At 31.5% G+C, this 21,341-nt stretch overlaps 2 protein-coding genes across 2 annotated transcripts; both read right to left on the bottom strand.

The window, feature by feature from the left end:
* Positions 1-7,874: 7,874 nt before the first annotated feature.
* LOC124540208 (N-acetyltransferase eco) lies at positions 7,875-16,899 on the bottom strand. Its single transcript, XM_047117669.1, has 10 exons — positions 16,369-16,899; positions 13,881-14,942; positions 13,015-13,500; positions 12,548-12,688; positions 12,214-12,318; positions 11,636-11,751; positions 11,087-11,155; positions 10,301-10,465; positions 8,997-9,118; positions 7,875-8,129 (listed from the first exon to the last, which is right to left on the bottom strand). Exons 1-10 carry the CDS (start codon positions 16,625-16,627, stop codon positions 7,925-7,927), a joined length of 2,730 nt encoding a protein of 909 aa, XP_046973625.1. The 5' UTR covers positions 16,628-16,899; the 3' UTR covers positions 7,875-7,924.
* A 1,834-nt stretch (positions 16,900-18,733) lies between these two features.
* Positions 18,734-20,173, bottom strand: LOC124540129 (death-associated protein 1). Its single transcript, XM_047117566.1, has 2 exons — positions 19,948-20,173; positions 18,734-19,368 (listed from the first exon to the last, which is right to left on the bottom strand). The coding sequence occupies exons 1-2, from the start codon at positions 19,997-19,999 to the stop codon at positions 19,115-19,117; spliced, it is 306 nt and encodes a 101-aa protein (XP_046973522.1). The 5' UTR covers positions 20,000-20,173; the 3' UTR covers positions 18,734-19,114.
* Positions 20,174-21,341: the final 1,168 nt, after the last annotated feature.

Genomic DNA, 21,341 nt, shown 5'->3' with positions numbered 1-21,341 from the left:
ATTCGTTTATTGGAATGTTGGTTATACGTTAATAGTTAAATATACAATTTTTGTATTGCATATTTTGTTTTTTTTTTTTTTTTTGAAGCATTGATTCGAATTTCAACTTTGTTCTTTTTTCTGTCTGTATATTTTTGAACTTGGAGATTTTTTTTTCTATTCTATTTTTAAATACGCGTCCTCTGGCGCTATTTTGCGGATGCATTGTTAGATTTATTTTACATTTAGTTTTATGAAGTGTCTTCCATTGTGTAATAGATTTTTTATTTCATTTTTTTGTTTATTAGATGACTTGTTAGGTTGTTTAATTTAACGCACATTTTGACTATAACAAGGAAAGCAGAAAAGCTTTTGATATATTTAACTTATAGAATAGTTCTTATGATATGAAATTTCTTAATATTAAGGTCCAAAGAATTCGCCGCCCGTATCCGATGCGGTGCTTATAATATCAATCATAGCAGTATTTGACTTTAATTGTTCATTATTATTTTTTTCTAATTTATAATATATTTCCCATATATTTTTAGGACATATTTAGCCCTAAGTACAAAATGTTACTAACCTTATCGCCCTAACATAAATAAATAATTATTATTAATATAAATGAAAAAAAATAAATAAATATTTTATTTATATAATTGGTTTATGTACTTACAAGACGCGTTGTTAGAAAATACACTGAAAGATCTATTTTTCGTTATTTCTTTTATTATTAATAAGGATTCGTTAGGTTAGTTTTAATTTTTGTTTTTTTTTTCGCATTTCCTAACACGCTTAGTGAATATGTAACTATTTAATTGTAATTAATAATTATATTTATAATGATATGGTCCTTAATATACAATGCTGAAGCGTTGGTTAGTGTTATGTGCCATAATGAAGTGTTGCTAGCGGAAACACCATAATGTTACCATATAATAAAAAATATATATACATATATATATTATATATAATTACAAAATATGTTTACAATTAAGCTGATCCTTCCTAGTAATTTGTAAATTAACGCTATTTTGCTTTGTAATGATAAAAAGTGTCGTTATATTATTTTTTAAATATATATATGAATTATGAAACGTATTTCTTTTTTATCTCTTGTTTTTTAAAAAATATATATATTTTAATTGTAAGTAGGGAATTATAATGTATGTTGAACGAGTATGTTACATTACGCGTTTGAGTCCGGGGTCGCTCAAAATTTCTTTATATTTTGTCAATATTTATATAAAAACTTTTTCTTAATAAATAAATTCCATTGTTTAATATATTCTTATGAAAATTCTGTTTGTAAACGAACTTTTAGAATTAAATAAACGCAATTAGTTTTTTTTGTTGTTATTAAGGATGTAAGAAAGAATTTTACATTTGTGTAATTAATTATTTATTTTGTACACTCGTTTCTGATATCGTAGGCTCTTTAGATATTTTTATATAGCTATTATATATATATGTTATATGACTATGTGCAATAAGAGCGATTCCCGAATAACACAGTCTTAGAAATCATTGTGAAATAACACGGCGTCTTATATACTTATGTATATGTAACTTAAAAAAAAATAATATTTGGTAGCTAATTAATTAAGTTTTAGACTTTACGCGATATTGAAATGAATGCAAAAGTAACAAAAAAAAAAATTATATTTAATATTAATGTAGACTGTCGATTCGTGAAGGTATCCTTTCCTAGCAGATCTACTGTCCACTGATAGTCGGATGTGAGAATATTAGCTGGTCCTCGTTTTAACTCACTAAATCTACCTAAAGTTTTTCAGGATACACATAGAGTTGTTGCAACCTCCAAATGTATTTTTTTTTATTGTCTCACAGGAATACTTGAATTAACTTATTCTATTCCACGAATCGAGCTCCAATGCCAATCATTTATGATGTAAAACTATTTTCGCGAATTTTTGACCCCCTCCTCCCTAATATAAGAACAATAAAAATTGCCCCCCCCACAAACGTGTTTATTATTTACTACGTAAGGACGTAAATGGCAAATGAGTACACGTCTGGTTTATTTAAATGTTTATCTTTCAAAGTAACAGCTTTATTAAATGTGTTGTAACTTCAAAGGCTCCAAAGGTACCCGAGCGAACCTTGGCAATCGCGGGTTTTCCAGCGCTTTATCAAATGAAACGCATTTTTTTTAAATTCCTCCCATACTCCTTCTCAAAAAAAACAAAGGGGTCTTTGTAAGATAACATAAGATATGGTCGCATCTCCCTCCACTCCTAAATTGTCTTACGTCATAAAATAATGGCCCCTAATACTCGTTCCTCATTGGTCGACGTGCGCGCCTCGGAACAAACAATATCAATCCTAAGTAATGTTTTAACCAATCGTTCACTAATGATGTACCAAGAGCATCTTTTGGGGACTCGTTTTGTAGAATGGCTCTTAATACATTTAGATTATACTGGTTGATTTTGTGATTGTATAATCTTTGGCCAATCGATGAGATACAGTTGAACAACGTCGTAACAGCTCTATGTGATTATTTCAGCTAACATTAGGTATATTAGCAGTACTTATAACGGTCACTTATATAGACTCGGAGCGTCAATATGGAGGTTTTGTAGAATTTTACAATTAATTTTGTTTTAACGTTTTTGTATTTGGCCAGTTAAAAGTGTGAGGGTGGATATCAAGAGGGACATACTGTGTGTTCGTCGCGTACGTACAGATAACGCGATCGCATGGAATACAGTTGATGAAATGAAACTTAATGAACAAAAAAATATATTTAAAAAAACCGCTTTTTGTCTTTGAAATTCTTGAATCTCAATAAATACGCGGTAGCGAAATCGTTTGTACACATTAATTGAATCCGCAACAATCACTACTTAACTAACCCAAAGAATAAATATATCGTTTGAATATTATCTGCGACGAGATGGCGCGTTATTTTGTATCTGTGTACGTCACTCGACCCCCCCCCCGCCACACGCCCCGCCCCTCGTACAATTAAGAAAGCGCAATAAGAAGTGAGTCATGTATGTATAAAGTAGTCTAGAATACTTTGTATGTTTTTCGATATGTAGATGATACTGCCAGCGTCGACGTCGAGTATCGGTCGCACTAAGACGTAAAACTTTGTAAAGTAAGTCTCGGTTTCGGTGTTCGGAAGCGACACGTTTATTTACGGTATCCTCGAGGCAGGCAACCTTAGCGTACTGCGTAGCGTAAAGTAATTTAGTTCGCGTGATCAACTGGTTGACTGTAAGTAGTTGATGTCTGTTGCCAACAACCAAATAGTATTGAACAATTCCTCCTTTTTTAATATATCTTTCGTAGTAGATAAGTGAATGTACTTGCGCACAATATGTATGTGAGGACGGTGTTGTATGTCTTTCGTTCGAACTCTCAAAGAGCAGCGCTCGCCGCAAATATTTTTGGTAACGTTTTACTCGTCGTAGGCCGAGAGTCGCTGTCCGCATGCCCTTCACATCCGATTCGCTCTAGATATTAAAATGATGGCATTTAAATCATAGTGCTCATAGAATTTTTTTCCATTGTAGCACAAACGTGTTTTCTCTCAATTTTTGGTAGTTTTATTTTATAAAAAAAAAAGTTAATAATAAAAATTTTACGTAGCTAGCTCGGACACTTTCGTTACTATTCGTGAACAGCACCACACATTGTATTCGTTGCCGACGGACTGCGGATTATCGTGTATTTACTCTTAATACCTACGTTTAAATATATACTGAAAAAAAAATCTATATTTTTAACGATTTAATTTAAAAAAATATACCTAATTATTGAAATTCCTAAAGATTAAAAATGAAATTTTTAATATTTACGTGTATAGTAGTGTTTACTGCGAGTTGATTATTATTAATAACAAACGCTTATAATTTTATCGTTTCAAGAGAATCGCAAAGGGAATATATTGTTTACTGTCCAAGAAATTAATCTATAACTGATGTGTACACAGAAATCAGTATGTTTCAGGTACTTTGAATCCGACTTAATGTATGTAAAAATAAATGTTGTTTTAAAATTGTGAATTTTTATTTATTTACGCAATACCCCTCGTTTGACTTTTTAGCATATGAGATTATTTTCTTTAACTCATATACAGATAACGAAGTCAAAAACTCTTTAATAAATATTCAAATTTCCCTGTTTTCTTAGTCACATTTTCATGGTCACCCTACACCAAGCCGCTTTCGGCTGTCAGGTCAGGTAGGATATAATAATCAAAAATATATATAAATAATTACGTTTATGTACTATTAGCGGCCCTACCCGGCTTTGCAAGGGTGGAGATAAGAATTTATACACAATTTTTAAATAAAAGTAGCCTCAGTTACTCCTCATTACATCAGTAATCTGCCAGTGAAAGTCCTATCAAACTCGGTTCAGCCGTTCCAGAGATTAGCCGGAACAAACAGACATACAGATAAAAATTGAAAAAAATTATATTAATATTATTTTGGTATATGTACCGTGTATACATACATATCTATTGAGTAAAAAAAGGCAGAGTAAAAATTTTAATATTACAAAGACACTCCAATTTTATTACATGTATAGATAAAAGCAATCAATTGAATTACTGGTTATTGTCCGAAAAAAAAAAAACTGTATTGAGTATACACTCTACTACGTTTACGAATTTATATCACTCCGATACAGGGACAGTTCCAGCAGAAGAAATATTACCTGACGCGCGACGGCGACGCGACGTCTTAAAACGACCGTATCCACCGTCACAGACAATAGAATCGATCTTTGGTACATGCGAGACTGCATGCAATGCAAAATGTATTTTATTTAGTTTCTAAATTCTGGGTAACAATTTTTTTTAACACCACTACAAATTGAGCTTCATAAATGCTATAGCCTAAGTTACTCCTTATTGCATCGGCTATCTGCCCGTGAAAGTCCTGTCGAAATCGGTCCAGCCGTTCCAGAGATTAGCCGGAACAGACAATAATTTAAAAAAAAATGATATTTGTAGTGTGTATATATTATTCGTATTTTTGATATGATATGATCCATAAAATAAAAAAAAGATGTATTAAAAATAGCTTTTATTTAAAAACCAAATGACAAGTGCGTCGTCTCAAAAAAAAATTACATCCAAAATTAAAAATATCAACATGTCAGAATAATCTGTACGAAACATTGTTCACAGAAATACTCGTTTGTAATTAAAAAAAAACACAACGATTACAAAATAAATATTATTTACAAGTCTATGGCAATGTATAGGTACGATATCTTTGGACTCGCCTCAAACTATACGTACGGAGAAACTAGATGGGTCTTGCATTTTCATCGGAAAAGTTAAAAAAAAAACCAGAATATTTATTATTGTAAGTGGATCAAGTAGAGTATCAAATCCAAATGCATTCAAGTTTTAGTTTTTAATATATTAAATAGGCCAGAAAATTTAATCCAAATAAATGTTTATAAAATCGAACTCAAAAGCAGAAGTTGAAAACAGACGCTGACATAAAATATGCATTCTGCACTTAACTTTATCAAAAACAATTACTCTTACTTTAAAAAATCTTACAAAGTATAAAAATGAGTGCTCAGTTCTTAAGACTTAGTGGCCGTTGATGCTATTCTAATTAAAACTTAACGACTAAATCGACTTGTTAAAACAATTTAAATGTTTTGTATGTAATATCATTTTATGAACTCGATAAAATGTTCTTCAAAGATTGAAAGTTCTTTCATTACAAATAAAAATGAATTAAGAATAGTAAATGCATCCCTTTTAAAAAAGCTTAACATCATAAGCATAATCTCATTGTCGGTTGTCAGCATACATAAGAGTCCTGCTAATACAAGAAACCAAATAATTTATATTGATAAAAAAAGTTATTTACTAACTTGTTTTGTTAACCATCTCAATTAGTAGATCTAAAACTTAGATATATTTTATTTAAATTTCATTATCTTTTCAGTACACAACTTTGCATGCGTTCAAAATAAAATGAATTCCAATTAAAATATTATAGAATGGAAACACTAAAAATCAAGCATTTCTATATAATTCCGACAAGCTGGACTAAGTTGTATACATAACTATTAAATATAAATGGCAGATTTGAAGTCTATTTTACAAGATAGTAACAATTATATGTAGAAAAATATAAGCGTATGAAAATATTACTCAATAATAGTAACACAACTAACTTAATTTCCGAATTATTAATCCTAAAGAGTTGACATGTGTTTTCTTTTACTGTAACTTTCTTATCTAATATCAGGTAGTGTTTGTAAATCGATCTATTATTTAGACTTAGAGAGCACTAAGTTTGTTTAAAGCATTATTCTTAACACTAGACAAAAATAAGATCTTGTTAAGATGAGAATATTGAATAATTTCATTTTCACTTGGAATGTACCAGTTGCGATTTGCTTGTACGAATATTTTATAACACAATTGCTATGTTAAAAGATCTTATATACCCTAAAGATTACATTTTGAGACAATTTAGTTTTAATATTGGCACATTGTTTTTTAAACTAAAATTATTTTCTACACATATCATTAATTAGATTAAAAAGCTTAAGTAATTTCTTAAATGTATAATGTTTTTTTTTTTTTAATTCAAAACACTGGTCCCAATTGTTGGAATAATATTTTATCCAATTAAACAATGACAGAACTCAATACTTTAACGAGTAAAATACATGAAAAATAAATGTATTTTCAAGAAAATGGTACAAATTCAAAAGTAACGTAGAGTTGTTTTATTATTCAGTTACATCAATGTTATTTTTTGGATAAAATTGTAGTAAATTATTTATAAAATAGTATTTAAGTAATGTGTACAGAAATAAAATAAATTTTAAAATTACTTGACTTAGACATATCAAAATGGCAAATATGTTACAAAAATTATAACATATAGTGAAAGTAAATACTTAGAAGGTTTTCAATTCTCAAGTCAAACTCAAGTGAAGAAAAAATATTGAAAAATATTATAAAAATTGAGCTCTTTTTGAAAAATAGAATGTTCAACTATAAAATATCTTAAATTTTTTCCTTAATTCACAATGCATTTTCAAATAATACCATTTATCAAAAGAAATAAAACCAAAAAAGTTTAAGCATGAAATTATAAAAATCAATTATAAACCATTAAAAAAAATTGTAAAACAATTAAAATATATTGACTTTTGTCTATTAAGTTTGAAATATAAAATGCGTTATCTTAATATGTGAGGATTCTAAAAAGACCAAACATTTATTTCAACGAAAATAAAATTACTATTTATGTATTAAATCAAGATTATTCAGTAAAATGTTCAAGCAAATATTAAAATAAAGAAAGAGAAGAGAAAAGACACGCACCTCATATTTTGTTTGGTAAATTTAAATTGAAACTTTTTAGTTTAAATAATTGTTGTTAAATATAATAAAACGAAACAATTTACAGTCCGAGAGCTTTAAGCTTGACGTTTTTACATTGAATCTTAAATAATTAACATAACCTACGCAGGATGCAGAATCGATGCGAAACAGCAACACTATAAAAACCTACAGACTAGCCTTAAAACTAACTAAAAGTGAAACTGGAGTGATGCTTTCAAAACCTTATGTAAAAATTAAACTATCGGTACTACAACGAAAGTAGTCTTACGACTCAAAAAATATCACACACGATGTCAACCGTACACGCGACGAGGTACACGCGTCCACAGACAACAAACGCACAGTAAATGTCACCGCAGCCTCGAGGTTGGTTAGTAATACGACTCAAAAAATATCACACACGATGTCAACCGTACACGCGACGAGGTGAGGTACACGCGTCCACAGACAACAAATGCACAGTAAATGTCCGCAGCCTCCAGGGGGAGGGTTTGGGGGCCTGCGTCCACAGACAACAAACGCACAGTAAATGTCACCGCAGCCTCGAGGGGGAGGGGGGGGGGGCGTGGTTCCTCAGTCGAGGTAGACGTAGAAGTTGTCGGTGCCGCAGTAGGCGGCGGCGAGCGCCTTGCCGGGCGGCGTGGGCGCGCTGAAGGCGAGCTCGTCGGCGCGCAGCGCGTGGCCGTGCAGCAGCGACGCGCGTGCGCACTGCAGCAGGCGCCGCGCCACGCCCGCGCGACGACGCCAGCGCGCCGTCCACACGCGCGACACGCCGCACCTGCAACACGGAACATTATTGTATCATGTATAATTGTAATAAGAAATGGACTTGATATTTGATGATTTCTATAGTCTGTTCGCGTTAAGAATGCAGTGAGTTGTCATTATTTACCGGCCCCTTTGACCAATCAAATCTTTTCAAATTACAAAGTCAAGTTCACATTGAACAGGTAGAGACATAAGTTCGAACATGATGGTTATGGATTTAATTAATTATTAACTGATATTTTTATAATTTTAATTACATTTTTATTATTATTAACTGATATTAAAAAAAATTAATACCACACCACTTTGTAAAAATAAAAGTGCAAGAAATGCTGCGACCACGTCTTACAAGAAGAAATTGCCATGTGGGATTTAGATAATGTTATGGAACTCGCTACAGAAAATTATTTTATTATAAACACTAACGACGACACTAGTAATAGTGATTAAAATATTAATGACTTAATTTCGATATTTTACGTTAATGTGTACTTTTTAAATTAATTACACTTAGTCTTTAAAACAAATATAATTTGTTGGAATTTTACCACAAATATACATACACCTTTACCCTTCTTTTAAAAAGATTTGATTGGTCAAACAATGACAACTCACTGCATTCTTAACGCGCACAGACTATAGGCAGGATATTATATACAATATACATGTAATTTTTATTTATTAGTATCTACTACAGTGGTAGCTTTACATTTAATTCCACACTGTATTCAAAAGTTCTTTCATGAGACCACATGAATAAAGAGTATATTGACTTTGTATATACTAATCAGGCAGGTCATAGATCAGGTCCAAGTGGAGATATTGGGTTAAAAATTTTTATTTTTCTATTGATCAGGATAAATCTGTGAAAACTCACTTGACTGGATAATCTTCTACACTGCAGCAGTCGGGATCACCGGGTATTAGTTTGTAGGCTCTCGTCTTGGGTTCCATTATGAGACACCCAATTATTTGTTTCTTCTCTATACATAGATAGGCCTGCAAAATAAAAAGACACATTAAAATCCATTGACAATTATAATTTGAATATAAGTTTCATTCCATAAATGTTGAATCTTCTGCTAATTTTAAATTGTTATATAAAACAAAATTGAAATAAAAGAAAATTGGCATTTCTGGCAACAACAACAACAACAACAGCCTGTAAATTCCCACTGCTGGGTTAAAGGCCTCCTCTCCCTTTGAGGAGAAGGTTTGGAACATATTCCACCACGCTGTTCCAATGCGGGTTGGTGGAATACACATGTGGCAGAACTTCTATGAAATTTGTCACTGGCAGGTTCCCTCACGATGTTTTCCTTCACCGCCGAGCACGAGATGAATTATAAAGACAAATTAAGCACATGAATCAGCGGTGCTTGCCTGGGTTTGAACCCGCAATCATCGGTTAAGATGCACGCGTTCTAACCACTGGGCCACTGGCAGATAGAACATTACTTTTTTTTTTTTATGGAATAGGTGGCAAACGAGCAGGCTCCTGATGGAAAGTGACTACCACCGCCCATGGACATCTGCAACACCAGGGGGCTTGCAGGTGCGTTGCCGGCCTTTGAGAAAGGAGTACGCTCTTTCCTTGAAGGTTCCCATGTCGTATCGGTACGGAAAAACCGCCGGCGAAAGCTGCTTCCACAGAGTGGTTGTGCGATACAGAAAATGTCTAAGAAATCGCGCTGTTGTGGATTTTCGGACATCAAGATGGTGCGGGTGAAACTTAATAATATAATGTTGTGTTGTCTTAAATTTTCGCGATGATTACACATTTAAATAAAACTATTTATAACGGATGAATCGCGTATATTAATTATTTTTAAACATCCCGACGTTTCGAGCACTTTGCAGTGTTTGCAGTCTGCCCGTGACCACGAACACTGCAAAGTGCTCGAAACGTCGGGATGTTTAAAATAATTAATATACGCGATTCATCCGTTATAAATAGTTTTATTTAAATATAATGTTGTCTTAAATTTTCGCGATTATTACACATTTAAATAAAACTAATTATAACGGATGAATCGCTTCATTCGTGGTCACGGGTAGACTCTACCCGTGACCACGAACACTGCAAAGTGCTCGAAACGTCGGGATGTTTAAAAATAATTAATATACGCGATTCATCCGTTATAATTAGTCTTAATAATATAATAGATGATGTTGGCTCACCGTGTAGACGTGGGCGGGGTGCGGCAGGTCAGTGGCGCAGCCAAGGTAGGGGTGCACGAGTCGCGCCAGAAGCGTCTGTACGCGCTTCCAGCCCGCCTCGCCGCCGCGCACGCGGATGATGCGATCGCTCTCCGTCCTGTCCACCACGCATTCCTCCTTCAAACCCTGAAAATAACAAATTTAATACTTTGTAATCAGTGTATATTATGAGTTCAAAAATGGTTATTTACCAACGAAACTTGAAAATAATACTTAATTTATTCAAAAAATCAATAAATAAATATGCATTTTTTCAAATGTTTGTCACGTGACACTAAACGCTTCTGATTGGCCGGGCTTATGATGAAGTCACTTTCTTGTAAACCTTGCTTTTCTACTATATGTACCACAGATTAAAATACAGCAAAGTGACGTCACCGACCCCATTGCAGCGCCATATTGTCCAAGTAGCGTTTTCGCGCGTTATTTAAATATGGAATTTTTAATATATTTTTCGGCAAATATGTACTAGAAATAAAAAAAATCAACTTTTACTGGGTTCCTTAACCTCTACTAAATAATATAAAATGGATTTTAAAAACCAGTCAAATAGCCTATTAAATCAAGTAATTGTTGGTATAATATAATAATAATAAAAAGTATGACAGTACTAAATCGCAGGTAATTTCAATAACAAATAAAGTTTGGCATTGACATACAATAACACTATTGTATTTAATAAAAATGATGAATGGGTTTTTTACTTAATCAACAAGCTATTCTTTTATTAAAAAGTATTTGACTTACATTAAACTTCAATACATCAGTGGCATTGTGATGAACTAAATGATCATGCTCATCCTGGGGATCACCAATCTAATAGAGAAAGAAATATAATATATTAATTAATTGAAAAAACACATATAATAATTGTAGTTTAAAAACATGTATTGAACTCTTAATTGAATACTGACCAAATCTAAAACTATTAACTTTTGGTAATTGATGTTATAATTGTTAGTGTAAAATAGTCGAGACAATATTAAAACCACATATATTGTCTTAAATATGTAATCTCATAGATATAGAAAGGATAATTAATTAAAGTACTGCCGTTTAGTAATTTACACATTTTCACTACTTCCATTGATAAGGTGTTCTTTACGTCTTTTCTCTACTATAATATGTATTATACATATAAACATTTATCTTAAATCATTCTATTTATTGATGAAAACCGCATTAAAACTGCTTGCGCAACTTAAATGATCTAGGCGTAGATGGTGGGAAGCAATTTCTTTATATATGAGAGATTTGCTATAAAAAGATTTATGATTTATTTATGATTTAAATTACCTGGTAAATAACACCGCATTCATTGCATTGTGTTGCTCCGAACTTCTTTTGTCCAGCGTCAATTACATACTGATCATTTGAACTTTTGAACAATGATTTCTTGCTTTTTTCTGTTACTGAAAATTAAAATAAATAAAAATTAGTTTTATATCTATAACTATTTGCTCAAATAAACTTTACTTTTGTTAAATATTATAAGGAGTTTATTTTTAAACATAATGTAATGCCTGGCAGCATTGTACAACACAAACTGGATATTTTTTTACACATAACATAAACAATTCGTAATATTTTTAAAATGACTGGTGAACTTTACAAAATGTCAAAGGCAATGTTTATGAACTTTAAACATTTATAATTAATGTATTATCATTAATGACTTAATGCAGTTCTTGTTATGCATTTCCTTTTATTTTTAAATAGTTTACTGTAAGTTTTTTATAAAAGATAGATAGATACATATTGCTGAAAAAAGTATATATCTTCTGTTAAAAACATAATAAAAACAGAATCTTGACAGCATTTAATAAAAAATGTATGCATGTAAAATAAGATTATTGATAACTTCGAAAGCTCACCTTTTGAACTACTGGAACTATTAATTCCAGGATTAGGTCTACTGAAAATCGGGAACAATTTTTCAGCCTTATTGTTGTCCACTTCAGTAGTAGCTGATGGTGTTTCTGAAACAAAAACATTTATATATTTCAAGAAAATAAATATGTCATTGACATCATTTTGATCAATATTTGGCACATTTCAAAAATCTGAACAGTTCTTTATAGAATTCTTACATTTAATGTGATTTTATTGATTTTACTTATCTTAAGTTTTTAAGAAACATTATCACGTTTATGCATGCCTCAAGTTTTCTGCTAGTGTTCAATTGTGAAGATATAAGTTTTCTCTTACCAGTAATAGCGGGCACGGTTTCAGTGGAGGCCAGTACAGCACCGGCGTCGATATTATTTGACTGCGCCATTTTTAATATCTGCTCATCAAGCATTTTAAGTTCACGCTCAATTTCATCCAAGTCTGGGATTTCTTTTTGTCCTGAAATTATTGTTTAGAATTAAATATTATCAAGGATACAAGTAAGTCGTACACTTTAGGGGGTCTGGTATTTTTGTAAGGTCTGTGTATAATCGATACACAGACACCATTTTAATAAGAGAAGTAAAAAAAAATTACTTGACCTTGAATTAAGATCATAAATGTGACGTCAAAAAATAGCGTTTGGTTGTCGGCGCAGTTATTATCGGTACTTTCGAAGTAAATATAAGTTAAGTGTAATATTGTCATCTCAAACAGTCTGCAGTATATTATAAAGCAAAGATATGTTTAGTAATTGTAATAAATCATTACATTGATCTACTTACCAGGTACGACATCCCCTTCAACAAATATATATCCTCCTTCCACAGGTAGGAACTCACCAGTCTTCGGCATGTCACCATGACTGGACGTATGGCCTTCAGGTTCCATCATTACCACATCGTGCATACCTTGTGTTTTATTTTGGGGTAATTCAGATACACTTTGCAATGTTGTCGATACAGTTGTATTTTGCAAGGGGTCGGACATAGCTGGAACAGAGCTACCAGGTATTGGTAAGACGTTACTTTGAGTACCCAATTCCACAATAACGGCTGAATCCTGGGGCTTATATATGTCTGTGGTGACAGGTATCGCAGTGACTGGTTGAAATATTTGGCTGGTCGCTTCAATAATTGTACTGTTGAAGCAGGGTAGTTCTTCCCGAGGCTTGGTGTAAATAAGTTCGGATTCTGGCACCTCTTCCTCAGTCCACTGACTGAGAAGGGCATCAATTGTTTGCTTTTCTTTGTTGAAAGGATCTGTTTTATCTGAAATAAGAGGATGGTGATTTTAATGATGATGTGTTCCTGAATGATTTCGATCAATACGGCCATTACGGCGTAAGACTTTCAATTGTATCAAGAAAAACAAATGCATTGTCTATGTCCCTCACACATAAACTGAAGGGTCTATAATATCTGACACGAATGGAAAGAGTACGAGCGCAAAAACAACAGCATTACTTGCTTTTTGAAGCTTGGAGGCTGTACATACTCGCAAATTCCAGATTACGGTCTGATATTATGATTGCATTGTCAGATAAGCAACCCCAATCATGAATCCAGTACTTGCAATCTACGAACCAATAGCTAAACTACTCCAATGAGTTAAAAATCAGTAATATATATAAGCTTAAAATAAAACTTACCGTCTATTGAGGATTGGCTTAAAATCGAGATATCGTTATTCTCTGACTTATTGGAAACAATGCTAGAATTCAACGCACTGGGGGCGGAATTGCTACATCCTTTCATGGTCATAATCTTGGATTTGTTCATTTTCGGCTTACGTATCTTGTGCTTAACCCCCATATTGATCTGACCCGTTTTCTTTTTGCGTTTTTGGGTATGAGTCTGAGCGAAGAGACGTCGCCGGTGAGTGTTCGATACTTCAATGGCCTTTGATATTTTAGTTGATATACTAGGATTCAAATCTGGGTTTGTTTTACCATAAAACGATTTGGTAGACAGAATGTCTTTAAGTCTATCACTGTTGAACAACGATAACCGTGCCTTTGGAGCTGCACTTGTATCTAATCTGGGGTGTTTCGAAATGGGTCCGCAATCTGCCATGCCCTCGTAGTGAAGTCTCTTGTGGCTCTTCTCACTGTCACAGGTAGATTCGGGACTTTCGACAATTTCAACAACGGACCTCCGATTATGACTTAGTTTTGGCGGCGATTTGTTCTCCGACATATTATGAGGCGTCTTCAGCATCTGGGTCGGCGATATGTAGCTACTCATATCCATTTTCGTCAGACAGACCACGGCGTTCTTCATTGGTGATATATTTTTCTTCTGTTCCACTAAAATACCTTTAAAACTCTGAAGTTTCGGTGTCACTTTTAGTTTTCGTGATGATCTTCGCAGAGATTTAGTTGGTGTATTTTCTTTAGAATCTGTTCCAGAATCTGTGTCGAAGTTCAGATCTTTCAATGAGCTACTGCAGCTTTCTGTATCGGCTATGAGACTGGCCAGACTCTTACGAGCTTTGCTGGATGTTGAAGACGTAGTGTGAACACTTGCACATGAGTGTGTAGAAGATGGTGTGCCAGGGTGGTTCTGCAAGTGTGGTGTGGCAGGAGTCGAAAGGGAGTACCTTGTCTCGGGGCATGAGTATCGAGTCTGGTATTTCTTTAGTGTGAAAGGAGATTTCATGAAATTTTTCAAGTCTTGAGTCTCTCTGAACTTTTTTGAATGGCTTGTCTCATCTGTATCCAAAAATATAGGCAAATAAAATTACCAATAATGCAGACAACAAAATTAATAAATAATAGATACTTAATAGAATAACTATTATGAATATTTAGTCATGCAAAGTAACTTGTGAAACTGTTCATCAGAAATACAAATATGAATCTGCTAATAATATAGTATGATTGCATTTGTTTTCTACAAATAAATAAAAACATTTACTTAAATTGGTACACCAGGATTAAATGTAAGGTGCATATACATATATTTTTGAGTAAATTTGTTTAAGTTGGGATATATACTGTACTTAACTATAGTAAAAGTCCTTGTCGGACTGGGTAGTTTTTACTTGTTTCATAATGTGTTGTAAGCAGTCAGATACAAATTTGCTACCCATAATTTCTAGACAAATAAGAAATTATGATATCCTTATTTTATGTATTGTGATATGATGATGTGCATTTTGTATACAATACAACATGTATTGAAATGTTTGAGTTACATACTGACCTAAGTACTTTTGTACCAACTATTAGGTTTTATTTATTGGAATTGATTATCTCCATTTTTTCATACTTGTATTGTAATAAGTTAAATTACTGTTATTTGTTTCTACTTTTTTTTTCAATTAGGGGTTAGTATTGGATAAAAATACATTATACTAATAAATATAAAAAAAGTAGTACTTAAAAAGGTTATATATGTGACAAAGAGAAGACCTTGATTTTCAACAAATACTTAATTCAATAATTTGTTTAACAGTTGTATTATTTCAGGAGTGTTGAATGTAACTTGTAAATAAGCTTAAAATTGATTCATTTATATACAAAAGAATTTAGTAACTAATTATTAGTAATAATTAGTTACTAAATTGGTTACCTTTGATGTTTATATTATCTAAGCTGATATATTACAAATAGTACATGTTTAAATTATATGCATTTAACATATATATGTACATACATATAATTTAAAGATAAAATGCTTTATCATAATATTTTTTGGTTTTAAGCTTTTGTTACTACTATTTGAATATATTAAAAGCTCTTGTTAAAGTGTGTGAAAGTGTTGTCAAAGGTTTCAACATATCACCCTTAACTACTGTAAATTGGAATATTATTTGAAGTAGTTATTCAAACAATCAGCAACCTGTTGCTAACAATTGCATATTAAACATGATGACAATTTATAAGGATAGATAGATGTTATGATAGAATTGGAAAACATGAGTGCCTGTAAACTTAACGTGTAACTTATAGAGTATATTGCTTGTAAAAAAACAACAAGTAATGTTCATGAGAATATAGTTTGGATTTTAAGTATGTTAAATAGGAAAACTAACCCCTCTTATTACTTAAGTTCCAACAAATATATACCAATAACACCATGTTGTTATTTATTTATTTATTTTAAAAACACAGCAATGTAATGATTTATACGTACGCCAAAGGGACCTCTCTGGAGTTTTAGGAATTGTATGATCGGATTCCTCGCCAGAGCTGGAATCGAGGGTGCTGATGATGCCCAAGTCACATTCATCGCTGTCACTTTCACTATCAACTACGGGTAGACGACGATGTTTCGTCAGTGAATCCATCGAAGTTTCGTTTTCCGCCAAAAATAGCCCCTTTTTTCTTTCAGATATTTTGGGTGTATGGGTATGCGGGACCCGCAATGAACGTCGTGGTGTTGTTGCAGCCATAGTTAACACTACTTATTAATAATAAATGCAGTTGTATTTCAGTAACAAACATCGAAGCACATGAGTCAAAATTTGTAGCACCTGCCAGGCGCCTGCTTATTACAAATTTGAACCAATTCTTAAACAGATGAGGAGCATTTTATAGTAAACTTGTAAAAACTATATATTTGAACGTGATGACGTTGAAAAACATGTAAATATTATAACAAACTCAGTAAAACGTTGCAAGATATATTTTTTCTAGCGTTTGCCAGCAACCATTGTCCATATTGTTTGGCGCGTAAACATCTGTCATATAAAGTGTTACTAGTATAAAAAATATATAAAATAATAAAAAATATTTTAAAATATTAAATATTATTCTTCACTAAAAGTAAACAAAGCTATGATGGACTATAGCAATAAATATTATACTTCAATTCAATAACATTACTCATCAAATAATACTTCCTTTTTTTTAAGAATCAAAGAACAACAATGTAAATTTATAACAAAAAAAAGAAAACAGTTAAATATTAATGTTTGGTAGCTTTAATACTACTTAATGCTACCATTTGAAAATTAACTTATTTGAATATCAGCACAACTGTCGAAATCATTAATAACAACAAATTACAGTGTTCATTATTCATTAGAAGCCAAAGCATTCATTATATACTACTATTAGCTGTCCCTGCTTTACTTACGAGAAAAGGAATAAAACACAAACTCCGAATTCCAAATTTTACCCCTTAGGTTCAGATAAAAAAAAATTCAAAGGGTTTTAGTGATACCTATTAAGTTTGTAGGTGTTAGTCTCTCAGATTTCGTGATTAATGAGTGAGTGGAATTTCACTTTTATATATATTTATATAGATAATTCTAAAACGAATATAATGTTTAATTAATTTCCCTTAGATTTCGCATAACTAAGCATAGACCTCTTTCCGTTTCAGATAAACTTTAGAGCTTATTACACAGCAACCTGTACACACGTACAGGTTTGCCAATATTTTATTTCGTTAAAACTTAGATTTTGGCCCAAGTTGAACCCAATTTCTTCAATTAAAAGTCACACATTCTAGTCACCAACATTTTACCTAGGTTTCTCCATGTGGGCATAAATGTGACAAGCTGTCTGTAACTCCCAATTACAGGGGCCAAGGGCAGGGGATATAAAAAATATGGTGCCACGCGTTGAGGCGGTTTCGATGATGAGTCATTGGACCTTTGTTGAGGCACCTTGGATGTTTTCTTATTATTAGGGGATAGGTGAGCTCGCTATAACACTGTTTAGACGTGGATACTTTTTGTTCTCAGCCCAACTAGCCAATCTCAACTAAAATTAAATATAATTACTTATATATACATAGATGTGTAAAGGAAATAAAATAAAAAGAACCAATAAATATTTTGAAAATTTTTATTTAAAACTTAGGAAAAATAAAAAATAATAATTATAAAAATGGTCAACATAGTCCTAAACAATAAAACATTTTGACCATTTATTTTTTAAAAATTATAAAAGAAACATTATGTAACATAAATATTTTAGGAAATCTAGAAAATATTTAGGAATGTTAAAATAATGCAACAAATGAAAACACGTTAGCACCCAATTTTTTAATCCTAATAAAATAGTTTTTTCTTTTTAAATTTATATATATATTTTTAATTATAAAGCAAAAAAAGTAAGTACATTTTCATCAAATAAAATGCCCGAGGAATGTCATATTGAAAGATAACAGAGATTTAACTAAATACAGCAGATTATGATTCTTACTTCTTATAAGTAGTATTTTTATTTTGAACTTATCACTAACTCTTGCTGTTTATAGCATTTTTCTTATTAATAAAAACTTTTCACTTTGTAACATTATTTTTTTTAAAATGAAATAGGAAGTATTTAGTATAATATATGTAAGTCATAGATATTATTTTTATTTTCGTAACAAACACAATAATACATTGTAAAGGAACAAAGTATACAAATAAATCAAGAAAGGTAAAATTTAATATCATTTTTTTAGGTCAGGCCCATTATTAGATTGTTATACTAAGATAACCTTTAATTTACAATAAAAAATTATTGACTTTCTATTTATAAATATATTTAATATTTTTTTAAAATAAAGAATTTTCTTTATATACCAAACTAATCACTAGGCTTAAAACAAACTTTAGGCTAGGTGTTTTAAAATGTACTATTTACACAAGTGTAAATGTTTATTTAACCTGTGGTGTAATTTTAAAAATGGCAGTAATTTTTTAAACATGGAATCACGATACTTTCTATTAAAGTTATATTGATTATGAACATTGGTTTGAATAAAAAGGTTTAATACTTTTATTTTTTAAATAAATTATCATTTAATGTCATCTGAATTCTTCAAAAAATATTTTACTCTTAATATTGACAATGCAGTTCATTTTAATAAATAATCATGTATGGAACACCCAACGTAAGCTGATGTTGTTGATATGCCTTTCACAACCGTCTATATCAGTCTACTTCCTGGGTTGTTGGATATTTGGGTTGGGCTTAATATTGATAATCGCTGGAGGCTTAGGGCTATGAGCAACCTTTGCTGCTTGAGGCGTGAAATCAGCGTTACCTCTGTTCGGAGCTCCGGCAATTGAAATTGGATTGGTCGGTACAGGAGACGGTCCTGAGAGTCCGGTTAAGTCTTCATTTGGTAATTCCTTGCCATCTTTTGTGTGTGGTATCTTGTGCTGGGTAATTCTCATACCACCAGCTTTGACTGTGGGATAGTTATATGTGTTTGTACAGATGTAATTGCAACATATTTTTGAATTTAGAACACAAACTGATAGTTTGTAAACCATATTAAAAGTTTATAAAGATTGATAAACCTTTTACTAGAAAAGATTTTTGTATATTGAGTTGTTCAATCATTTCATGACTTTACATTTTTATTACCTACGTCGCACCTTTGATTTACATATTTACATTTACGTTTTAATATTTTATTACACATAATACAATACTGTTTAGTAAATTGATGGTGTAATTTAATCTATACAAAAAAGTAATACGAGCATTTTGACCTTGACGAGTTCTTTGTTTAATAACATACATGAAATTATAGAAACGTAAATAAGAAGCGGTGATTAATTTCAAGGTTGATCGAATTGTATATAATTTAGTACAATATTGTAAATATTTTGACACTTTATTAAGTATTTAAATACATTAATATTTATTAATCTAGACAATAAGTATAGAATTGCATCAATTTGCGAAGTTAATATGCTATAATTATAATTAATTATAAAGTTACTGTATAGTAAACAAAACAAAAATAAAAAGCAACGCTCACCTGCAGGGGGATGGCCTGCTTTTAGCTGAGAACTCTCATCAGGGGACGACATGATTGACAAGTAATAATTAAAGTATAAAATAAAATATGGGAAGATATAAATTCCGATAAGATTTGCGTAAAAATAATCATAAAATGACAACGTGTAAGTACGCGACAGTGACACAGGCAAAGTAAATGTAGATTATAAAAAAAACTCGCGTCTTGCGTGATACAAAGCGAAGTTGTAAAAAAGAAATAACACGGTCGGATAGCTTTACCAAGAATATATTGTATTTTTGTTACACATTATTACAATATTTTCGTTTTTTCATTTGCTATTATGTATTATTAGCAAAAAATGTCTTTAAATTTAATAGTCTATAAAGATATATAATTTTAGTTTACAATAAGTAGTTGTTATGGAGCGAAGTCTTATTTGTTATTTCCGTATTCATGTCCAAGTTACTAAATCCACTGAAATGGAACTTTCATATTATTACTTTATACCTACTATTAGTTTTTATTGTACCTATATAAAAAATAATACTTCGGACCAAATGTAGTGTGTCAATATAATTTATACCCTAAAGCATTCAGGAATAATGTAGGTTTCTACCAGTATTTTTTTAATTGGTCATTATACTACAAACAAACAAATTGTACCTCTAAAAATATAACAATTAATATTAGTACAGATAAACGTGTGAGAAAACTGATATGTATACGTGTTGTTATATTGAATCAAATTTCGGTTGGCTTGTAATTAATATTCTATTACAATTTTTTTTCATAAATTACATATGAAAAAAAGAATAATACAATTTTATTTGAGAAGTTACGATGCGTATTTTCTATACTAAATATCAGTGATATCTATATGTATAAAAATGTGTTGTATCAACTAGATATATGGCCACGGCTTCAATCCCATTTCAGAGGTTAGTCGTCAGATGTTAACGTTAAGAATAAGTTCTTAACATCTGACGACGACGTCGACGACGACGAAAAAAAATATGTAAACCAGGTAAAACCTGCCATGGTGTTAAACCTTGCTTTATATTAAATTTCATCAAATTCGTTTCAATTGTTCAATCGTAACAGAATTCCTTTCGCATTTATAAATGTATTATAGATAATGTAAGCGTTATTTTCTATTTAATTAAATTTAAATTAATTTTATATGTTATCATTTCCTTTTTGTGTTCAATAAATGTAGTCAATAGGTGCAAAATGTAGGCAATTATGAGTCAGGATATCATATAGTAGAAATCTGAGGGATAAACACCAAATAAAGAGAACATGAAATAATTTTACTTATTAAAAAAGTCTGTGCGTAAACGCTTCACTAGCTGACTAAGGACTCTTTTCAAGATTATGATGATGCGGGTTAGTGGATATACATGGGGCAGAAT

Source organism: Vanessa cardui, chromosome 24 (genome assembly GCF_905220365.1).
Source record: "Vanessa cardui chromosome 24, ilVanCard2.1, whole genome shotgun sequence".
NCBI lineage: Eukaryota > Metazoa > Arthropoda > Insecta > Lepidoptera > Nymphalidae > Vanessa > Vanessa cardui.
Note: the sequence above shows the minus strand (reverse complement) of the source record. Positions and strands in the feature narration are given on the sequence as shown.